Source organism: Talpa europaea, assembly GCF_964194135.1.
Source record: "Talpa europaea genome assembly, chromosome: 5".
NCBI classification, from domain to species: domain Eukaryota; kingdom Metazoa; phylum Chordata; class Mammalia; order Eulipotyphla; family Talpidae; genus Talpa; species Talpa europaea.
In genome coordinates this window covers 103,518,093-103,541,509 of record NC_140071.1, presented here as the reverse complement: position 1 = coordinate 103,541,509, position 23,417 = coordinate 103,518,093, and the positions used below count along the sequence as shown (strand labels likewise).

At 36.9% G+C, this 23,417-nt stretch overlaps 1 protein-coding gene across 5 annotated transcripts in view; it reads left to right on the top strand.

The window, feature by feature from the left end:
• Nucleotides 1-23,417, top strand: part of RUFY3 (RUN and FYVE domain containing 3) — a gene marked incomplete at both ends in the record, with an annotated part of 75,793 nt that overhangs the window by 9,820 nt on the left and 42,556 nt on the right. For 2 of the 5 annotated variants that reach the window (XM_084233112.1, XM_084233115.1), the window contains one exon: nucleotides 3,493-3,687. The exons of 2 other annotated variants lie outside the window; for them this stretch is intronic. In XM_084233112.1, the coding sequence (XP_084089238.1) occupies nucleotides 3,510-3,687 (178 nt within the window). Of the gene's footprint in view, nucleotides 1-3,492; nucleotides 3,688-19,856; nucleotides 19,911-23,417 lie in introns of those variants that run through there. One more of the 5 variants, XM_084233114.1, reaches the window with a different exon arrangement.

Sequence of the window (23,417 nt, the reverse complement as noted above, 5' to 3'; positions counted from 1 at the left end):
TTATTCTTATATTAAAGCTGATGTGTTTACTTAGTAAAAACCCAGTAACAGAGATACCAATTAAGCAATATTTAGAGTTATTTTTGTTAGTCTTCCACAATAGTAAATTCATTGCTTATGAACAGTGCATAATCTTTCATGCTGAAGACTCAAGGGTGTTTTCCTGCAAACAGGTATAACTTAGTGGAAATACAGGTTTTCCTGCCCACCTACAAATCCTATTTCTGAAACACTGCTAACACCTCCTCAAACTGATAGCAGTGGGAAACTCAAGAATAACCAGTGCAGGTGGACTTTGCGTTCTATGGAAAAATTTTAGTTGTTTCTGGCTTTACTCCTTGTGTTCTCTGCCTGGAGAAAAGAGGGTTCATTTTCCTGTCTCCTCTCTAGAGATAAGAAGATTTAGAACCAATTTGTTTTTTCTTTTTTTTTTTAATAGAGGCATGTTTTTTTTTTCTTTATTTATTTGTTTGCTTGTTTGTTTGTTTTGCTTATGCATTCACTGGGTACAGTCAGAAGCAGCGCGGGAGGGTGAGAGAATTCACCAGAGCCAGAGCGGGGAGCAGAGCAGGCAGAAGGACCGAAGCACACTGCTGAGGGGAGCAGCGGGCGGCAGGAGAGGTCTGCGCGCCATGTGGGACCCTCCTCCGGTGGCCGGGGAGCAGCCGGGGATGGAACCGGCGCTGCAGAGGCCGCGGGCAGCTTCGCAACCCAGCGCTCAACCGCTGCGCCACCGGGGAGGCCCCTTAGAACGAATGTTAACCAAGTTTCTTCATTTATTGAAACCTGCGTGTTCTTGTTGTGCTGGTATGTTGTAATCAATCCAGAGCTCCTGTCCTGGATTAGTAAATGTTTATTGGGTGTTTGATGCAAAGATTGTTTGTCATGGTTTGAAACGGACTGAACTCTGGTATTATTGAACCCTAGAACATGCAGATTTATTCATATATTAACTGCTCTATATTTTAGGAATGTCTCAGTGACCTAGAGTTTTGATGTCTTGTGTACAGATAGGTAGGGCTATTTGCTACACTGGTTCCAAGAATTATTCCGAGTAAGTTTGACTTAAAGTTTTAATGATTGCTTATTATGTTTTGAAATGATCCTCTCTTACTGCTGCATGCTGGATGAGTGTTCAGTATGCCACGTGCTTTCTCTTAGTGAATATTGAACAAAAGAACAAATGAATGGATGAATGAATGAATAAATAAATAACTTGCATCCAGGTGTAAGATAATGTTGGAAGGATTTAAGTAGAAATGAATAAACCTCTATTTTATTTTCCTTAGTAACTTGCTGATTTCCCCCAATTATAAATACACATATTATATATGTGTGTGCGTGTGTTTGTGTATAAATGCATTCTTAGCTTACACTGTACCACTTTGCCTTCCAACAATATGAAAATGCCTGTTTACTTATGGAATCTGGCTTTTAGTGTTTATTTGAGCTCAGTCTCAAATTAAGAAGACATATTTAATGATTTTCAAGGAAAAATTATTTCTTCCAGTTTTTCAAAATTAATGACTCAAGGTATGCCTCTGAAAAGAAATCCTAGAATGCAATAAATCATCTTGAGATTATTGCTCAAAGTTGCATATTCCTCCTTAACCCTTAATTTTTTCCCTTAAGTGGGAAAAAAATTTTGTTTTTAATCATCCAAAACATTTTCACAGAAAAATCCATACCATCCCTATCTCTTTGTTATTCATGTAGCTCAGAGAGCAAATATTTAACATTTCTGCTACCATTCTATAAATGCTTGATATAGATAATATAGGTATGCTTGAGGTGTGAGTGAGTCGGTTGGTTGGTTTGGGAGAGTATGACAAGTGCCCTTCTGAAGCTCCTGGGTGGAACAATTTTTTTTTAAAGATTTATTTTATTGGGCCTCCCTGGTGGTGCAAGGGGTTAAGATGCAACCTATGAAGCTATCCACAGCCACTCCTCCCACTCCTCTGACCTGTACCCCGGTTATTGTGTGCATAAATAAAAAAAATCTTTTTAAAAAATATTTATTTTATTTATATTTATTTTATTTAGCTGAGGTGTAAGCCAGAGGTGTGGGGGTGGGGGCGCAGTAAGAGGATTCACCAGAGACAGAGTGGAGAGCACAACAGGCAGATCTACTGAAATACACTGCTGAGGGGAGCAGTGGGCGAGACAGGAGAGGTCTGCTGCACCACCCAGAGATCAAACTTGTGCTGCAGTGGCTGCAGGTAGCTTCATAGTGCTGAGACTTAACCCCTTGCTTCACCAAGGGAGTCACAATGAAAGAATATTTAAAATACAGCATAGCTCTGTCTTCTAGGTGCATAATCCATGCCTAATGCAGAAACCTGACGAACAGCAACCAGCAACCTCATTAAGAGGGGAAATTGCCAGTGATCAGGAAGGATTTTACTTTTTTAACCTTTTTTTTTTTTTTTTTTTTTTTTTTTTGCACCTCTGTGCAGACTAAAAAGTCAGTTCTTTGTTCTTGGAGAAAGAACACAGTATGATAAATGCCTACAGTATGATATTTAAACTGAAAATCTGCTTTGCCTTTCTCAAAACAGCACCGTTAGCAGAGTAAAAAAAAAATAGTTAAATGTATAAGAATAAAAGGAAAAGTTGAATTATACACTCATTAATCTATTGCTTCTTTATCATCTTTGCTATGGAGCATTTCCTAGTATTATTGCCCTTCTATGAGCTAGCTCTCCTATCCCCAAGTAAGGGGAATTGATGAGGATATGTTCATTGTGTTATGTCTGATCACAGTTTGACTAGCACAGTCTGGAAGTGGGTTGTGCAGGATGAGAGTGAACAGCCTAATTGCTCTTCCTGCATCAGCAGCATCTATAAAGCATCCTGGGAATTGCTCGCCCTACGTTCAGAGCAGCTGGTCACATGAGCCTGAATTTTCAGTTCAGTTCATTAGTCAGCCATTTTGGTCAACACCCTGCTTACTGCGCACAACCAATCCTATTAGAACTCAGCATCCCGGCTCTGAGCAGATCCTGGAAGTGATTTCTGCAGTTAAAGATTTTTTTAGACTAAATTGAAAGTATAGGTTTATTTCTTGTTCAGTTTTTTTCTTTTGTATTTTTTTTTTCCTGCACAAAGAAGGAGGATTTTTCACTTATTCTTGCAGAGGCCAGTTTTTTAAAGCCTGCTATGGTGGCATAGGCTGGCTGTACAGGATTTCAAGCCTATAGCTCAGCTGAAAAAGAAGGGGATAGGGAAGGGAAGCTAGAAGAAGAGGAAACTGAGAGAAGACAATCATCTTATTTTGCTAAGTGGTAGGAACTGTCTGAGAAAAGATAGTATAGAATTGTTTATCTTAAACAGTTGGTTCTTGTGGTTTTTTTTTTAATTAACCTTCCCTACCCCTTTTCTTAAAAGCTTTGTTCCAGAGCTTTGGATTTGGGGGGTTTGGTGAGGAGTTTTTATTTTTTTTTCGTGTGTGTGTGTGTGTGTGTGTGTGTGTGTGTGTGTGTGTGTGTTGTGGTCCCAGCTGAGTCATCATGTCTGCTCTGACGCCTCCGACCGATATGCCAACCCCCACCACTGACAAGATCACACAGGCTGCCATGGAGACCATCTACCTTTGCAAATTCCGAGTGTCTATGGATGGAGAATGGCTCTGCCTGCGAGAGCTGGATGACATCTCACTTACACCTGACCCAGAGCCTACCCATGAAGGTATGGTCAGACTCTGTCCACTCATATCTCACCAGCATTCTCATTGTTTCCATGGGCTGGGAGGCAGGAAGAGGTAGGAAGGACCCATATTCTAAATTATTAACAACCCTGAAGACTTTTCATCCTTATCTACTACCCAGATCCCTTTCTTTCCTTTACTGACAAAACAAATTTTTTTTTCTGTGCTCCCTGAGATGTGCTTTCAAAATATGCAGGTACTTGCTAAGAGTTCTTTGTCTTTATGCCTCTAATGAGAACATTTGCGGTCACTTATAATACGTGATCCTAAACAATAATGGAAAAACTATTACCTTGGTTTATATATTAGAATATTATAGAAATTGTAGTGATTAATAAAGTTAAAACAACATGACTGTAATCATAGGATTGTACATGATAGAATTGAAATACTCAAGGTGTATCTTATCAGGTGTGATGTTAAGATTATGACATCTAGAAATCATTTGGTAAAACATTATCATGTATTTTGATAATATGGATTATTAGATGAGAAAACAATTTTATATTTAGCACTGTTTAATGAATGTAGACTCTTTTAAGATCATAATGCAAACACGATTAATAAGGTAACCCCTACCCATGGGCTCTATTGGCTATTGATTTTTTAATGTTATTTGTTGTAACTGTGATGACCCATTTGAAATTTGCACTGTCAGTCTCGTTTAAACTTTTGTGGTCTCTTGACTCAAGACTTTATCCAAGAATCTTTTCTAAGTTATGAGAGGTTTTCAGCTTCTACCCGTAAATATCTTAACCCAATACCATAAAGCAGAGTGTTAATTTGAATCATAGCTATAAATTGTTTTGTTTTTTATGTAGTGGCCTCTTAGCTAGTGTTTTAAACAGTGAAGGCAGAAATGCTGTCATATGGGAGAAAGTCTTCATAAATATCTAACTGATGATTAGGATAGCTGCTGGACAGAAGTCATAAGGTAAATGGCACATAGTAGATCATGTTAGGAAAAGTGATTTCTGTCCTTGACCTTGTGTTGGAATCTTATCATGGTTCAGATTCACCCTTTATGTCTGATAGGAGTTTTGGTTTCCCAGTCAGACTTAACCTTGAGAAAGTTTTAAAGAGAGTTAACATCACAGAACACAAAACAGTCATTTGGGGTGTCTTTAGGGGCATATTTAAGTAATTTTTAAGACCTTTGAGTCTTTTCACAGTTGATTGCCGTTTGGACAGCTTCTTTTGGCTCTAAATGTTGATGTGCACAAATGTTAGGAAACATTAACTGTAATTTCATACAATACCAGCACTGTTTAAAACAGTCACCAAATCTTTCGGAATCTATAAAAAAGAACAATATTTTTAGAAGGATACCATGAAGTCTTTTAGCAAATGCCTTAGTTTGCATGTTGTTTTACAAAAATATTTTCGCCCACTTTGAAAGTCATGCGATATGAAGTGTTCCCTTACTCGTAAAATCAGTGTTCATGTCTCAAAAATAATTTTTAACAATTTTAGTATTTGATTATGTGTTTTTTTCTGAACAAGAGTCCTATGTGTGAGCAAAAGTGAGCTCTTTGGTTCATGTACACATTTATAGTGATGCTGTTTAAATTCTTCATGGAGAAATTTGTGACAGAAAATACATGAAACCTATAATCTAAGAGATAAGTGGCATATGCTTTGATTAAGGAAAACAGACAAATAGGAGGTTTCCAACATGTTACAATCAATTATAGAGAATATGGAGAAAAATAGGGAAATACAATGAATTCTGGAATTTTGTCTTAAATTGGGCAACAGAAGCAATAATTTCAAATGGTTAGAAATGAAAATAGTAAAAGAAAGCAAAGAACAGGTAAGCAGGTTTAATGATAGGAAAATGATGTAGGTTTAATGATAGGAAACCAGATTGTGCTTAACAGGGCTTTTATTTCTTGCTCCATTGGCTAAGTATGATGTCTGAACAGTCTCTTGGACCAAGAAGTGTCTGCTTTAATGTTAATATCAGTGACAATTATTAGGTTTAGTTTTTCTATCAACATTTAAGTGATGGTCGTCATGACAGTGATTTTGTGAATCTTAACCTTTTTGACAAAACGGAGCACCTGTGCCTGGACAGATGGTAGTATTCACAGAATATTTCCTGGTAAATTCATAAAGGGAAAGACATCTGGCCACACAGTGGGGCCCCTTGAAAGAAAATGGGCAAAAAGAATAATGTATCCTCTTAAGAGAATAATGTAGACTGGTTATGTATGGTCTCAGCAGTAGAAGTTTTGTTTTCTGAAAAGAGTTCTGCCTCTCACTCTGCAGGCCACAGTGGAGGCCAGTGTATACTAGAGTTTCTCCCTAGCTTAACACGTAACTACATGGGCCTAGAAGCAGCCACTTCATTATTTCAGTGCTTATTGATGGTCAAGGAGATGTTCTCTCTCTCCTTTTTTAAAAATACACTTTTATTTCAAACTAGAAGCAAATCTCCAGCAACAACTGATTATAAATAGATTTCTCCGAAAGACCATGGGATTGACTCCATAGGAGTCATAGGGGAGGAAAAGATCCTGGAAAGGTTTCTTTTTAAAAAAAAAAAATTATTTATTTATGCATACAAGAACTGGGGTACAGGCCAGAGGAGTGGGGGTGTGAGAAGATTCACCAGAGACGGAGTCGGAAACAGAACAGGCGATTGACTGAAATACACAGTGTGTGAGTCAGGAGAAGTCTGCTGTGCCATTAGGTTGCTCCCTGGTTGGGGCTCGAACTTGTGCTGCAGTGGCTGCGAATAGCTTCATAGGTTGCGTCTTAACCCCTTGCACCCCCAGAGAGGCCCCAGATTCTGAAAAGATTTCATCAAGCAAATGAGTCTTGGGCTGGACCTTGGGAAAAGACTAGGTGACCACCAGACAGATATGGGGTGCAGGTGGTCCATTGTAAACAGCACCCAATGAACTGGTGGAACTTGAGTATAGCAAGCAGTTAGGTATGATAATTGCTTGATAGTAGATTAGGAGGATTAAATGAAATGATTAATGTCAAGCATCCTGTTAAGGTTATTTGTGTTTTTATTAATGGAGCAATTTGAGTCTACAGTTTAAGCCACATTCTTAAATGTATTACCATTTTAATGTGTATTTCTGTTTTTATGCCTAACCTTCTGGGGCAGTCTAAACCAGTTCTTTACTAGATAAAGATGAACATTAATAGCTTAAATTTCTGTCTGAGCATTGTCCTTTCTTGTGCCTCAATAAACAAGAAAGTAATTGGTTAAAAATAAAGCTGTTATCAAGAAATACTTGTGTTCCTAACCTTTTAAAAATAGAGAATCCAACATTGAGAGGTAATGCACAGATAATCAGTTTAATAAATGATAGAATTTGGTTATAAAGACAGCTGTAGCTTTGTGATTCCTTTTTTGACTTAGAAAATGTCCTCAAAGACAGTGAGACAGACCATAAAGAAATGATATATTGAATAGACACATTGAGAAGAGAACCTTTGCTCAAGTCTTTGAGGTTTACTGTGGACAACCGTCTATGAGGGGAAGCTTCATACATGCTGTTATTGCATAACAGTGCAGTTTCCCCCTTGTCATTGCATTTGCCTTAGTCTTCAGTTAGAATACCTGGCATTTATACTGTCATGTATAAAGAAATAGCTTTCACGAAACGTCTGAGTATAGTAATGATACTGTACTATATGCAAGGAATGTGATTTGATCTGTCAGTTGGTCAGAAATATTTATTAGGTATCCCTTAATGAAAAGTCTATTTCTAGGGACGAAGAAACAGATAGCCCTTACCCTCAATGATTTCATAGTCCATGTAAAGCATGCTAGAGGCTACTGTAAAAACAAGTGTAAACCTACTACATAGTTGCCAAAGGACAATCCTGCTTCAAAGCCATCACACTGAAAGTGACCACATTTCCCATATGACAGCATGGATGCATGTTTGAGATCAGGTTTCTCCATTCCATTGGGGAGTAATCTATTGATGTGATATAAGTGAGGAAATATCCCCTGAAAATGAAATGGTAAGTGTTACTTAGTGACTGTGGGAGAGAACTCCTTTGGCATTTACTGATGTACTTTTATTCATTAATATCACCGTATGCTAGTGTAGTCCCATCCTATCTGAGGTTTGCATGTGTTTTAGTAAAAAAAAGTGCATGTCCCGTTGGATATTTTGTCAGGGGAAGCCAAATGATTGTTTACCGAGATACTTAACAGTATGAAGTCATATCATGCATAGTCTAGTACAGGGCTTCTAACCTGGCAACCATGATCCTAAAAATTTTATACACACACACACACACATACACACATACTTTTCCAGGAAAAAAAATACTTAGTGTGGTTTGAAACCCAAGAGAAAAAACTGAAATGCTTTAAAAACTGCAGTTTTTATCATATAATCACCCTGAGCCCTTCATTCAACATATATTAAAGTATCCCTCTGCTATTTTACATCCCACCCTAAGCTAGGTCCTAAGGCTACAACACAGCGAATAAGCCCATTCCTGGGTATTTTCTGAGCTTATTGTCAAGTATGTCTGAGGAGATGCTTCAAATAACTGAAATGGTGATCAGTGCACTGCAGTTGTTTCTACAGTAGGGTAGACGCAGAGCCAAAACTCTAGTCTTAGGCAATTCCTGGGAAGACTTCCAGTTAAAGGAATGTTTGAGATAAGACCTAAAAGATATGCAGGAGTTACCTGAGCATCAACTGAAGACATGGGGTATTAGGGGCAAGCGGTAGACAGACAGCACTTGCAGAGAGCCAAACACCAGAACTGAAAGATTTTTTAGTATTTATTTTCAGTTCCTTTATAGGTTTCCTTTCCAGTAAATTTTCATGTCTTTAAACAGAAACATTAATAAAAGCACATGCTCCACAAAGGACAAAATGTTAGGAGTGATGATGAAATAGCAATTTTTTTCCTCCTCTGTTTGTACACATTATTCTTTAACATTAAAATCTGAAGTGAATAAAAGTTCACTAATTATGAGTGCATATACTTCTTTACATGTACAAAATCATACAATATGTGGGTTTTAATAGTCCTTTTGTATAGGAATTAATAGGAATCATTTCTCCCAATTAATAGAGTAATAGAACTATTACTATTAATAATATATACCAGTAACATGTAAATATGTGATTAGACTTCCTATTTTCATTTATTTATGTAATCCAACCCTTGTCTTTTTTAATAACATGTATCTCTTCCACCAAAAAAGGTATAGGCATACAATGCTCAAAAATCCGTAAGTGAAATCTGCATTTAATCCTCAATAACCTTTTGAGCCAAGGTAGTGTTACCCCCATTTTACAAATTGATGTTTGGGGATGCAGTAGGTGGTAAAGCCAGGATTCCAACTTCAACCCTCAATGCAGCCCTCCTGTACCAGAATTCAGTGAGCATAAGTGTAGCAACAGATCTGCATGTAATCAAGGACATCTTACCAGTCTCTGGTGACATTTCAGGCAGTCCTGAACACAATGTTGGCCAGCCTGAGCTGGCCAATAAGCATTCAAATGAGACCAAAAATACGTCATTTGGGGAATGCTTGGTGACTGTCATCAAGTAAATTTTAGACCTTAGCTATTTATCTGCTTGTTTTCTTATTCCTCTCTGCAATCATTTTTTTATAAAGTGCTTGAAAAGCTTTACATAGTTGCACAGACACAGCCACATAGCAAAACGGCACACTGCTGAGACTGACCCTGCTGGCAAGTAGCACCTCTATGTGCTAAATTAAAAATGTAGAAAATGAATTGAAAACTGTGGTAGCAAGAGTGCTCATGATTATGGAGTATTTGAAATAGTAATTTTTTTATTTTATATATTTTTACATCATTTTTCATTTTTGCACAATGTATGTATTTTCATCTTGGTTATATTCCCCATACAATTCCCACCCCCCTTATTTTGACCCTAATCCTTCTTCTTCCCCCACCCCCATAGTGTGTCTCTGGGTTATAGTTGCTTGTTGATTTTGATTTTTATGAAATAGTAATTAATTTTTACTATTTAGCTAAGCTTCTTGTGCTCTCATTCGGGTAATTTTATTTGTTCCATGTTTTTCCAAACTCCTTGGTAATAGTTCCCTATTCCAGCAAGGCCGTTGATTTTGTACTCTAACAAAACCCTAATATTATTCTTAACATTATTTCTCCTGAGAGTCTTCAGGCTGACATTAACTAAGGGAGGGAAAGGACCCTTGACTGCCTTCTCTAACAAGTCCAACTCTCTCACCCCTTGAATCCTTGGGTACTGTCTGCCTCACTAGATTGAAACTGTGTAGAAATTTCTTTGGGGGAAAATTTTTCTTCTGTCTCCTTCAGAAATCTCATTGTACCGTGTACTGTTTAAAGTGAACTTGTAATGTACCATAATACCAGAAAATAATTAATTCATTTTAAAAGAAAAAAATTTTAGAATAGTTTTCCTCTATTACGCACAATTTATGGTTTCTGTGGGTTTTTTTTTTCAAGTATTTCATATTCCTGATTCACTGTATCTTATTTAGAAAATAGAAGTTTATATCTTTGTATAATATTCAGTGTGAGTGCAATATGTAAAAACTAGGAGAGCATGACTTGTGCTAGTAGGAGTTTATATTGGCACGCCTTTTTGGAAATTGCTTTTTCAATGTGAATCAAGACCTTCAAAAGTTAATTCTCAATAATTATATCAGACATCCATCCTAAGGAAATAATGAGAGTTAATAAGCAAAATTTTACACATTTCTCACAGTGGTATGATTTATGATAACTAAACTTTAAAGTCAACTTAAATAGCCTAATAGGAAAATAATTCAATAAATTGTAGAACATCTGTGCTATGTACACTAAAAATGATACTGTGGAAAAATAGTTAATGGTATAGAATATTGTTTAGAATGTAAGTTTAAAAAGCTGTTCCCCCAAGTCACATTTGCATGTAGGTCTCAATTTATTTTAAATGTAGGTGCACATATCCACAAGTAAAAGAAAATGTACCAAAAATGTAAAAAAGTGATTAAGTAGTTTTTATGGTGCTTTTCATATTTCTCTATTTTCCAGATATTCTACAAAGGACATATAACAATCATGAAAAATGGTATTTTAATATTTCTATTAGACTTTTGAGTTTTTCCAGACCAGAGACCTGTGTTTTCTGAGTGTCATGATTTGTTCTCAGTGCTGTCTGGATACTGCTTGCAGTGCACAAGGGCTGCCCACAGTGTCTCGACTTAGATCTGTTTGGTAACACCTTTGATTTATTCCTTTCCTAAGTTTCAGAAATAAATCTAAGTCATTAGGCTTGTGGGTTTTTTTGTTTGTTTGTTTGTTTGTTTTTGTTTTTGTTTTGTTTTGTTTTTTTTCACAGAATCTTGTTACTGTCCTTTCATTTTGCTGTAGTCGGCCTCCTTTTATAATCTGTCCTTGGTGAGATTACTGGAACTTTGTTGCCATGAATTGAATTAGCTTTGCATTCAAATTGCCAGATTCTCCAAATTGTGATTACATGTGCATAAGGCGATCTTTGTGAGAAATGAGACAGTTGTAGTTTTTGATACCATCTCAGAACACTGGCGGGCAAAGTTCTTTTGACAAAGTTCAGCCCTTCTTGTTACTCTACTAGGAAAAACCTTGGTAATCACCCTCTCAAGGTAAGTTTACTCACCTGCCTCCAGGATTTTATAAAATCCTAACTCTGGCAGAGAAATATCAGTAGATTTTCACTGGCATCCCAATTCCTATTTATGCCACAGAAGAGCTACATGATGCCTGTAAACTGACCATAAGGTACTCTCCCTAAAATCAGCTTTCTCTTTCCCATTTCAGATTTACTTTCAGTTTCATTAAGGAGACCAACTCCTTAATGCTACTGCACTGGTGTTCACTTTAGTATGTGGTCATTAATCACAGTGCCGTATTGTGTTTCCTCTCTTGGTAAATTTTTTCTAGACCTCTTAGAACAGAACTTTTCATTTAGTCTTAACTTGTGCCTTTCTCAATGGAGTTCACATTAACTCTTCTTTGGTTTATCCGCTTCCAGTGCCTAAAATTCATTTGTCCTAAAGTAATTACCAAATGTGTACCAGGTTAGATAACTTATTACTCAGTGGTGGAACTCAAATTAGAATTCAAGTTGTTAGGGTCTCCCCTGGTGGCGCAGAGGTTGAGCGCTGGGCTGCGAAGCTGCCCGCAGCCTCTGCAGCGCCGGTTCAATCCCCGGCCACTGGAGATGGTCCCACATGGCGTGGCAGACCTCTCCTGCCGCGCCCACTGCTTCCCTCAGCAGTGTATTTCGTCCGTCTGTCTGTTCTATTCCCTGCTCTGGCTCTGGTGAATTCTCTCACCCCCCCCCCCCACGCTTCTGACTGTACCCAGTGTTTGTTTAAATAAGTAAATAAATCTTAAAAAAAAAAAAAAAGAATTCAAGTTGTTAGATTTCCAAGTACCTGTGAGACCTGGCTGGAAAGAAAACTAGTGCTCTGCTCTTCAGGTGTGAGTCTGTATTGTTTATCTACTTCTTTAAGGTGGAGTTGGAGAATATAATGAGGAACAGTTTTCCATTGTGACTTTTCCAACCCCCACCAATCCTCTGTGCCTTTTTTGAAGTGCTTTTCAGTATACAGGGAAGTAAATATTAAATCTCTTCCCTTGCAATTTGTGATATTTGAACTTTTCCAGAGAACAAATAGAAGGATTTGATGAACTTAGAATCATGCGAATTGTGAAATAGATTTATTGCCAGATAGCCCTAAGTAATTCTTTTTCATCATGATAAAATATTCCCAAAAGAAAATGTATATGCTAGTGTATTAAAAATAATGGGAATTTTAAAGAAAATACATATTTGATATTGTGCATACATTTTTTTTTTAAGATTTATTTTTTTATACAAGCACTGGGTACAGTCAGAAGCGCAGGAGGGTGAGAGAATTCATCAGAGCCAGAGCGGGGAGCAGAACAGACAGACTGACTGACAAAGAAATACACTGCTGAGGGGAGCAGTGGAGAGGTCTGTCGCACCATGTGGGATCCTCACTGGTGGCCCGGGATTGAACCAGTGCTGCAGAGGCTGCGGGCAGCTTCGCAGCCCAGCACTCAACTGCCACGCCACCAGGGGAGGCCCTATATGTATTTTAATAAAACTTTATTTTTCTACAAAAATGATATATCTATAAGAGCTATAGAATACAGGAAAGTATAAAATACAAAATAGAATTTGCCTAAAATTCTAGCACCTACTGATAACCACTGATAAGATTTAGTAACCAGATTTTCTTTTAATATATACACACAACATTGATTTACAAGTTCACACAATTTTATGCATATAAAATCATACCATACCTGTATTGTGTGACCTGCCTTTTTAATTCTGTGATATCTTTCTACATGAGCAAATGGAAATTTGTATCACCTCAGTGTCTTCAGTGGATATGCCATAATTTCTCTGACTCCCTTACAGACAGATCCTTTGTAAATGTTACTGTTGTAGTTTTGACACAGCATTATGAAAACTTTATACTTTACCCTCTTTTAGAAGTAGAATTTCTGGATTAAATAGTAATGTATTTTAATCTTCATATGCATTTCTGAGCTGCTATAAGCATTAGAATTTTTATTACTAGGATTGTATCTTGAACTTTCATATTGGCTATTTCTTTGCAACTTGTTTTTGCCTTTTGCTGCTGCATTTAGTTGTCGTTTCCTGTATTGTACTAAAAATAGTATTTTCTAAAGGATAGTTGTGGTTTTTTAAAGTGGTTGATGCAGCGCCTATAAACTGCATGGTAATGTTTTGTTTTATTCACTAAGCTACTGACAGTGTCCTAAGTAGAAGAGAATGGGTTTTTACTTTAATTGTTCAATGAGAAATTTCATACTTTTCTAAGATTCCTAAAGTTTGCTTTCTGAGATTAAAAGGCTCCTGGGATTTCTTTTTTTCTTCCTTCCAGAGCTAAAAAATTAGAGTGTGTATGAGATGTACTGTGTCTGAGAATCCCATGGTGTCCAGCCCTGTGGGCAGCAGCATCCCAACTGAGAATATCAGACCCATTATTTTGGCATTGCATCCATTCAGACAAGAAGACAAACAAGCTACTCATCCTTTCACAGCCCATGCATGCCCTGTCAACCCTAGCCATCTAGGTTACCTATCTGCTCACCTGACTTAGGAATCTATTGTGTCTTCTCTTATCTTTCTAATACCAATTCCTTTTTACCCTATGTCATAGTTACTTAGGTTTCTTGAGAGCAATGTCTGTGGCTGTTTGATCTTTGTAACTACTGTGTAAACTGACTGCCTCAGTAAAGTCCTTCATTCATCATATGTACTCAGTAAATATTAAGTGGCTCAAATGGTCATAATATTACTTTTATAGGACCACATGTGTGTCTTTACTGATATTTTTGTTTTTACTATGCTATGTGGAGAAGATACAACTTGACCTAAATAGTGGTTTATTAGATGAGGACCTCTTAGTATTTTTCAAAATTAACTTGACTGTTCCTTTGGTGATTTTTTTTTAAAGATTTATTTATTTTCTTCATACAATAGCTGGGGTGTAGGCCAGAGGTGTGGGGAGTGAAAGGATTCACCAGAGTGGAAAGCAGAATAGGCAGATTGACTGAAAGACACTGCTGACGGGAGCAGCGGGCAAGACAGGAGGGGTCTGCAGCGCCATGTGGGTCAACTCTTGTGCTGCAGCTGGTGATAGCTTGGTAGTGCTGAGACTTAACCACTTGGGCCACCAGGGAGGCCCCCTTGGGTGGTTTTTGTTATGATGTCATGTTAGTTATATTATTGTTAATTTAGCAGCACCACAGCTGTTAAACTTGTCATTTGGTCTATTTCCTTTGACATATTTTACCCCATGGTGAATATTTAGTTTAGTTGGGTTTTGTTTGTTTTTGTAAATCCCATTTCCTCTGTTTTCTTCAAATAATTATAGCACATGTACTTAGATGAATCCAGTTTGTAACCAAACCAAAATACAGGGCACACATTGGTTCTTGTGAACATAAAATTAACATTGAGAACATGTGATGTGCTGAGTAATTTAAATTCCTTAATTTTTTTTTTAAGTAACTCAAAGAGTTATTTGTGATCAGTAGTTGGGGCTTCAGGAAGAGTTTCCCCCAAGAAACTAGTAAACTTTTAAAAAGTAACACTATATAAAAAACTCCAGACCTCAGCTGTGTTACATTTGTCTCTAAGCTTAACTGTAATTTGATCTGTATTAATTCTGTTTAAGAAGGGATATATCAAGAAGAAAGATTTCATAATTGTAGCTGCATAAACAAAGGAGGGGCACTTTGAGTCCTTTTAAGCACAGCTCCAGAGGGTGGGAGCTTCTGCCATTTCTCTCACCCAGAGAAAAATGAAGTATGTCTTGTGTATGTGGGGCCCATTGCTGCGTTAGAGCAGTAGAGCAGTGGCTCCACCCCAGATCTGCTTCAACTTCAAAGCCAGGGTCCCTTCTTCCATCAGAAAACACTGCTGTTATCTTTGAGTCATCATGCATCACTGAGCAAATATTTTATAGAACCACAGAGCTAAATATTTCCAGCGCTAAATAAATCAACCTGCTGACTTATTCATTCTTAGACCTGAAACAGAATGATAGCCAAGAAATTAGTTGAGTGAGCCTCAAATGAGCTAAGCTTCCTAGTTTGGGGCCCATGTACAGTTCCAGCCTTGTCTCTTCTCTCTTGACTTGAAAAATGTCTTTGTTCATGCACACCATACAAATAAGATGACTGGGCTCAGTCATTTTAACCATCTAACTGAAGTGTTTGAAGTGGAGAGTGTTCCTGGTGTTTCATTACCAGCCTCAGGACACCATCACAGCAGCAGCCCTCAGCGTTTCTAGGCTGTGCACGCCTTTCCTCGTGAGTCAGTATGTTGAGTGGAAACTGAGACTCACTGTGTCTCTATAGCCATACTAACTTTGGAAGTCCCTCTTTACTGTTTATTTGTTTAACATTTATTGTGTATGTCTGGCACAGTTCTGATTGATACGACTCTGAATTGTGTATTCTCTACAGAAAAAATCCAGATGAATCTTCTGAATTAATTTAAATTACTAATTTAAATTACTCATCTCTATAATTTGAGAATATGTATTATTATGACACAAATTAAAGTTATATAGTTTTTTTCAGCCAGGATAAAAATGCTCAAGACAGTAAAGTGTTATTCCTAGAAAAATGAAATGTTCTAGGAAAGAGCCAAGAGTTGATAGTGTATCTACCTCTTTGACTCATATATTAGATGCTTTTTTTTGTTACTATTGTTTCAATATTTTAAACACATTCCAAAAGGTCCAATTTTTTTAGTCTTATAAATTCTTCAGAATAATGAAAGAGTGGCATAATATCAGTTCTTTATTTTGATAAAATCCTGAGCATGCCAAGGTAAAGTGGAATACAAATTTAAATGAGAAAATCTTTCAAGGGAGGAGGGCTGTATTAAATTGATTCCATCACTCCAACACTTGTAACTTAAACTTTTCTTTTAAAACAAAACAAAAGATAATGTCTGGTTGCAACAGAGAAAGGTTCTAAATGGGACACGCAAATGGGAGAGTCAGAGAGTTATCTTGGAGGATCTTTATATTTTGCTTTAATAAGGCAGTCTTTTGTTCCATGGCAAGTGTGACTTTTAGTTAAAGAAAATAAATGGGAATGTTCATTTTACTGACTTTCACAAGGTCACATAGCAGCTATGTAGAGCAATTGATGATGGTGGTTAAAAGAGTACATTCTTATGAATCTATAATCTTACATAATATAAACCTGTTGCATATTGTTGGGGTTATACCTGAAAATGACATATGTAAATATATCTATCAATAATGTATTTTAGGGCCTCCTCAGTGGCGCAGCGGTTGAGCACTGGGTTGCGAAGCTGCCCGCAGCCTCTGCGGCGCTGGTTCGATCCCCTGCTGCTCCCCGGCCACCAGAGGAGGGTCCCACATGGCTCGCAGACCTCTCCTGCCGCCCTCAGCAGTGTACTTCGGTCCTTCTGCCTGCTCTGCTCCCCGCTCTGGCTCTGGTGAATTTTCTCACCCTCCCATGCTTCTGACTGTACCCAGTGCTTGTATAAATAAATAAATAAATAAATAAATAAATAAATAAATAAATAAATCTTTAAAAAATGTATTTTACCACTAATTTATCATGAAATATTAGTAGCCAACACATATTTTCTACTTGTGACACTATGTGCTTTTACGTACACAGATCCACAGTTCCAAAATTTAAAAAAAAAAATCTGAAATCCAAAAGCATTTTTCGTAAATTTGCCTCAACTCATTTGGTGCCTAAAACAAGATCTGGATTTGGTGAAGACTATGTATAGCCTCTTTTTAACCTATTTATTTAATCTGCATGAGTAAATTCTGTTTATCCTATTAAATCAGTAATTTTCTGCAGAAATATTAATGTGATTGAATGTGGAATGTTGTCCCAGATCCTGCCGGTTGGGCTTATTTATTGGCTTCAGTGTGTACCAAGAATTCCACATTTTAAAATAGGTTTGGCCAGAAAATAGTCAGATAAGGGATTTTGGACCTGTGTTTATGCTTTACTTCTCACAACAGTGCTATAAAAAAGGTACTGTTCTTTACCCTGTTTTATAGGTGAGGAAATTGAGAAAAAAGAAATTACCTCGACAAAGGTCATCCATCTGTAGGGATGGAACTAGGATGCCAGTCCAGGCAGTGCCAGTAATGCCAGTCCATTACCTAACTCTTGAGTTTGTTCTCTGAACCATCATGCCTCCTCCTACTTTGTATAAAGTGATGTGTTTGACATGTTGATGGAAGCTAGGGATTTAATTCTGGTTTAATGAGCTGTACTCTTTTTTTAAGATTTATTTATTTATGCATACAAGAGCTGGGGTACAGGCCAGAGGTGTGGGGGGTGAGAGGATTCACCAGAGACAGAGCAGGAGACAGAACAGGCAGATTGACCAAAGTACACTGCTGAGGGGAGCAGCAGGCGAGCCAGGAGAGGTCTGCTGTGCCATGTGGGTTGCTCCCTGGCTGGCCGGGAATTGAACTCATGCTGCAGTGGCTGCTGATGGCTTCATAGGTTGAGTCTTCACCCTTGAGCCACTAGGGAGGCCCTGAGCTGTACTCTTGTACTTGGTTTCCTAAATCATTAACTTCTAGACTTTTTAATTGCAGGAAATACAAATGTACTTGCCTTTTTTAATACATTACCTCTAATACACACCTGGTTAGTGTGTCTTAATACACACCTGGTTAGTGTGTCTTACCTAACCAGGTAATCTGTTGTTAAAGAATAAAACTCATCTGAGTAAATGTGATGATCTAATGACATTATTGAATGATTATGAATTGGGCAGCATCCCAGCTAGCAAATAGAAAGGAACTTCAAAGAGCTGTTCGAAATGAAATGCCTTTTGGGCCTCTCTGGTGGCACAAGGGGTTAAGATGCAACCTATGAAGCTATCCACGGCCTCTGCAGCACGAGTTAGATTCCTGGCCGACCAGGGAGCTACCCACATGGCACAGCAGACCTCTCTTTACTTGCCTGCTGCTCCCCTCAGCAGTGTTCTTCAGTCATTCTGCCTGTTCTGTTCCCCACTCTGTCTCTGGTGAATCTTCTTACCCCCGCACACATACACCTCTGGCCTGTACCCCAGTTCTTGTATACATAAATAAATTTCTTTTAAAAATTAAAAAAAAATTAAAAAAATGAAATATCTTTACAAGCAGTGTGTGAGATTTAAAAAAAAAAAGGGGGGGGGGAATTGTTTAAAGTCATCTCCCTATGAGAGGTGTAAGGGTCTGTCAAGCAGATCGCCTTGTTACTGCTAACCAGACAATTCCAGATAGCACAGTCAAAGATTACATTTCAGGTAGAAGCTTAAACTGTGTTTAGGTTTGGTCTGAAGTTTTGTTTTGCCTTACGTAGTTTTCTTTTTCAAAAAAATTCCACTTTATTCAAATGACACATTACAAGATTCCCATCACTTCTATGTTTCCTTAACTTTGAATTTTAACTTCTAATATATTTACATCTTATTGTGTATCTTTGTAGGACAGTTGACCATATATTCAACACTAGACTGTGTCTTTACAGTCTACTTGAAAATCACTGTACCATGGCAACTGAAAATTAAGCAAATAATTACAGTGATAATTTAATAAAGTGGTGACAGAGTTCAGTAAAAGACAAAATCTTATCCTAGATGATGATTCTGTTACCTGACTAAATTTTTTAAGAAGAAAGTACAAGAATTACAGAAAAAGTATTTGCCCATTTTCTCTTGTTTCATCTTCTCAGAACTTTCCTTTATTTGCCCTGTATTTTCACATGAATTCACATGATTTTGTGTGTTTATGTATGAATATTACCATTGTCTCTATTTTAGCCTCAGAGTAACTGAAGGGTAATCCATTTAATTAAAAATGCTTATAGATTCCCAAAACATTTCAGAGTAGTGTTCTCACTGCTATTGTTATCTGTTAATATCTACCACATCTGTAATCTAATTCTTACCTGCTTCTTACCAAACATGGAATATTCTGTGTACAAGAACATTGAACTCATTAAGAGGAGAGAATACTGTACTTTTAACTGAATAAACATGTCTGTTGATTATAAATTATTTATTTTGTCTTATCCTCAAAGCAGCATCCTTCCCTTTAGTTTGGGGCACTGGAGGGATTTGGAAAAGGTGTTTAGATTTCTCTTTGGTTGTTTTTGAAAGTCACTAGATTGCATCATGATATTTTTCCTTAGTCTAAGAAATATTACATGTTTTTCAGCTTTACTGAAGTGATCAAAATAAATGTTGAATGCAGTCAATGTTGTACATATTTAGAATACAAGGAACTTAATTTTTATTTTCAATGGGGAAAAAAATCTGTTACTTTTTTATGGGATGTGCATCTTTGTTTCCTTTTATTAGAAACTTTGAAATAAATAATCTTAGCTTTGAAACACTTAATAACCATGGTTGATACCTTTGCGGAATCCTGTCTCTCTTGGTTGTATTCCCAGCCCTTGGTACTGTTAATCTTTGGGTTAAGCAGAAAGAGTTCTAAAAACCTCCCTTTCACTTACCCTTTTGAAATCTTGTTTTTAATAGCACTTTTCTTTCTTGGCCTGCATGACATTTTCTTTCTTTTCCTTTCTTTTTGCCGTTTGCAAAGACTCTTGGGAGGATTTGACAGATTTGGTGGAGCAAATGCGCGATGATACAGAAGGTGCGTGCCACACCAACATCTTTCAGCTTTCTTTTCTTTCCTTTTTTTTCTGTTTTGTTTTGTTTTAAAATTTTCTAACCACCTTTGATTGTTTTCTATAAGAGGAAGTGTCAGCTTTAGGTTTTATTTTTCCATGGCAGTAACAGGAGCAGTAACACATTTGCCAGATTTTCCTTGCCGGTCCTTCATACAGGATTAGGGCTTTCAGTCTTGCATTTACATCTTTATCCTTGTGGTTCTAAATAATGTGGCATTAATGTATGTTTATGTGCTTCCTTTATAATATTTGTTAAGTAATGTGTGCAAAAGGCACATTCCAAATTATATTGAGTTCTTTTATGGCTGTTTTTTCCATTTATTTGTTGAGAAGATGTGCATTTTTTTTAATCACTTATGAAAATGTTTATATATTTCTGTGAATTCTACAAAAGTGAAAAACAGATCCCAAGAATCTAAGGTATTTGCTCTGGAATGTTGCTCTGATTTGTAGATTTCCATAACAGTAAGCACTTTCCACTTGGTCAAGTAGTAAGATTCCTTTCTGGGGCAGTTATTTTGAAAAGTAGTTCATATGTTCTAATCAGTTCCCCAGACCAACCATTGTTTTTCTGTAACTGGTACCTAACTTTAGGGACCTCGTGGTGATTTACACATTTTATAATAAAATGGAAAAATTGAAGTTTGTTTGCACTTTATTGTTTTACACTCTCCCATTTTGACAGGCAGGTAGTAGTCTCTGACTTTAGCACACACTTCTAGCGTATATATGTCCACCCCTTTTTGCCCAGACTGGCCTATTCACCAACTCTACTGCCCAAGTTGCCCTAAGTCTCTTCTCCTGCCTCATTCCTGTATGGCATTCCACCCAGACCTTCCTCCCAGCCCCCTTTAGTCTAGATGGGAACAAGAGTCCACAAATTGCTGCTGACAGACTTGACCCGCATTCATTGCTCCACTCACTCAAGTCCTGCAGAATTTGCAACTTAAGGCTTTTACTTGTTTTCTAATTCTTATGTGTTGATCATCCCAGTTAAAGGACACTTAAGAGCAGAGATTGTCTTAAACTTCTTGGTCTCTGTATCAGACCTGGGAGAGAACAGTCCTCAGTAGATGTGGTCACACCAGAAAAAACTAAGGCAGGTTTCTTTCTGTAGCAGTAACCCACAGTATCTTCTGTACTTTCCTTGAAAGGAGTAAATTATGATGATCTCTTTTTCTTATAACTAAACTCTTTGTATTCCATCTTTGATTCTGCTTTCAAAATAACTAGTTACACATAAATTAATAAAAAAAATCAGTATTAAGTGAGAAAAAAAGAGGAGGGTTCTGTTGATTTATTCAGTGAGTTATTATTATTATCATTATTTTTTACCAGGCACCATAAATGTTTATGGTTTTGAGTCCTTCATAGACCAATTCCTAAAGAAAAATGATACATAAAGACAACAAATCTATGCCCTTCTTAAATACTTCTTACTCAACCTGGGCAAAATTCCATTTCTTTAATACAAACACTAATGCAAGAATCAAGCCTACTCTTAAGTCAACCTCCTCTTTTTCATTTTGTTTGCTGAACTTTAGTGTATGATTGTCATAGGTGAATTCAAAAAGAGAAATAAGATGAACTGTAAGCACATAAAAACCCAGAAGATGTAAACTATATCAATACTTGGATGATCTTATTAAATTACAAGTTAAGTATATATGATAATGTTGGCCAAGAACCTAATTTACAGAAAGATCCTTCTGTAAGGTCATTAAAAATATATACCAGAATGGGGGGAGAGAAATGACTTACCACTTTTTTTAGTTACTCCATTCTTTTTGTATCATTTTGTACTTGTCTCATTTCTGTTATGTGAAATGCTAAAATTTTACTGTATTACCTAATCTTTGCAAATGAGTACTTGTAACATGACTAAATATGAGTTGTGGCTATTACCCATACACAGCAGCACAGGGTCTGAGGAAGATCCCAACTTCCTACTTTGAGAAAACTAATGATGTACATATACATAGACTTAGATCTCTGCAGGACACTTTCACTGCTCAGCTGTTTTATTTCTGTCTCTTTATCTGTTGTTATGGATGTGTCATAACTTTTGACCTTTTAACAGGTGAAGTATCAACATTGGCTTCTAGCTACCTGAAAAATGGCTATAAACTCTAGGAGGTTGTGGAGTTGAACTGTTAACTTCTTTGGTATTTCATCTTTAATGTTGGCAAGATTGAAGATTTTTCTGGTGAAGTGATTTCCTACAGTGATGACTGGTTGTATATGCAATGTGTCTGTAAATCATGTCTATTAGATTATGAAGTGGACATGTGTTAGGTTGAAATTGTATCATACTTCTAATATCAGTTATCTGACATCACACTTCATTACTTGCTATTTGTGTCTAAGTTTTCAAACTCCCTAGAAAATTATTATAAAGATTGAATGAAATAATAAAAAGCACATAGTTTACTATCTTTGAATTCCTTTTATACTCATTACAAACTTTTTATAAAAATTCTATGAATTTTCAGTTACCCAGGTCACTACCCATCTCTGAGAGTTGAAATAGTCAAGATTTTATTTGAATTAGTTTAATAACACATCTGTGTGAAATGTTACCTGTTAAATTGCTTACCTGTTTCCTTGTCATACTTTCTTTTGAGTAAAGACTTGATATTCACAATCTTGAAAAATGGAAGGAACATATCTTAGAGATTGGCTTAGCACCTAGCATTGTGCCACATAATTGTTCAATAAAGATTCATTTTAAATTAAATTGTTAAATAATATAATTGTGGCAGACCATAAGTTTCATAGTTAACAGTGGTTTTTATTCTTAGTATATCCCAAGCATTTCTAAATAATAAATACGAACTTGTTTAACCTTCAAAACCCTATCATTTTATAGATAAGGAAAATGAAACCTGTCTAAGGTAAAGTAACTCCCCCAGTAGAATACTGCACAGCAGTAAAATGAATAAGCTGTTGATGCACAACAGCCTGGATGATCTGTAGAGTATTATGTTCAGTGAAAGAAGCCAATTTAAAAGGTTTCAAAGTGTAATGGTTCCACTTGCACAACATTCTGGAAATGACAAAACCATAGAAATGAAGAGCAGATGAGTGGTTGTCCTGGATTAAGAAGGGCTAGGGGAATGGTTGGAGGTGGGTATTACTATAAAGGGGCAATGCAGGGAATCCCTGATGTGATGGAAACATTCTGGGTTTTGAGTAATTTGATGTCAGTGTCCTAGTTGGAATATGTACTTTAGTTTTGCAAGTTGTTACTTTTGGGGGAACTTAGTTAAAAGCACATGATATCTCTATATTATTCTCTCTTACAATAGTGCTTGTGTCTGCAATTATCTCAAAAATAAATCAAAAAAGAAATTTTTCCCTGGGTAACACAGTTCAGGAAGAGTTCTATTAGAGTTCACACTCTCGCAGGCTAGCTCTAGGGCTTGTGCCCTTAACCACAGCTCCACAGTTCTTCAAACTTACTTGATTCA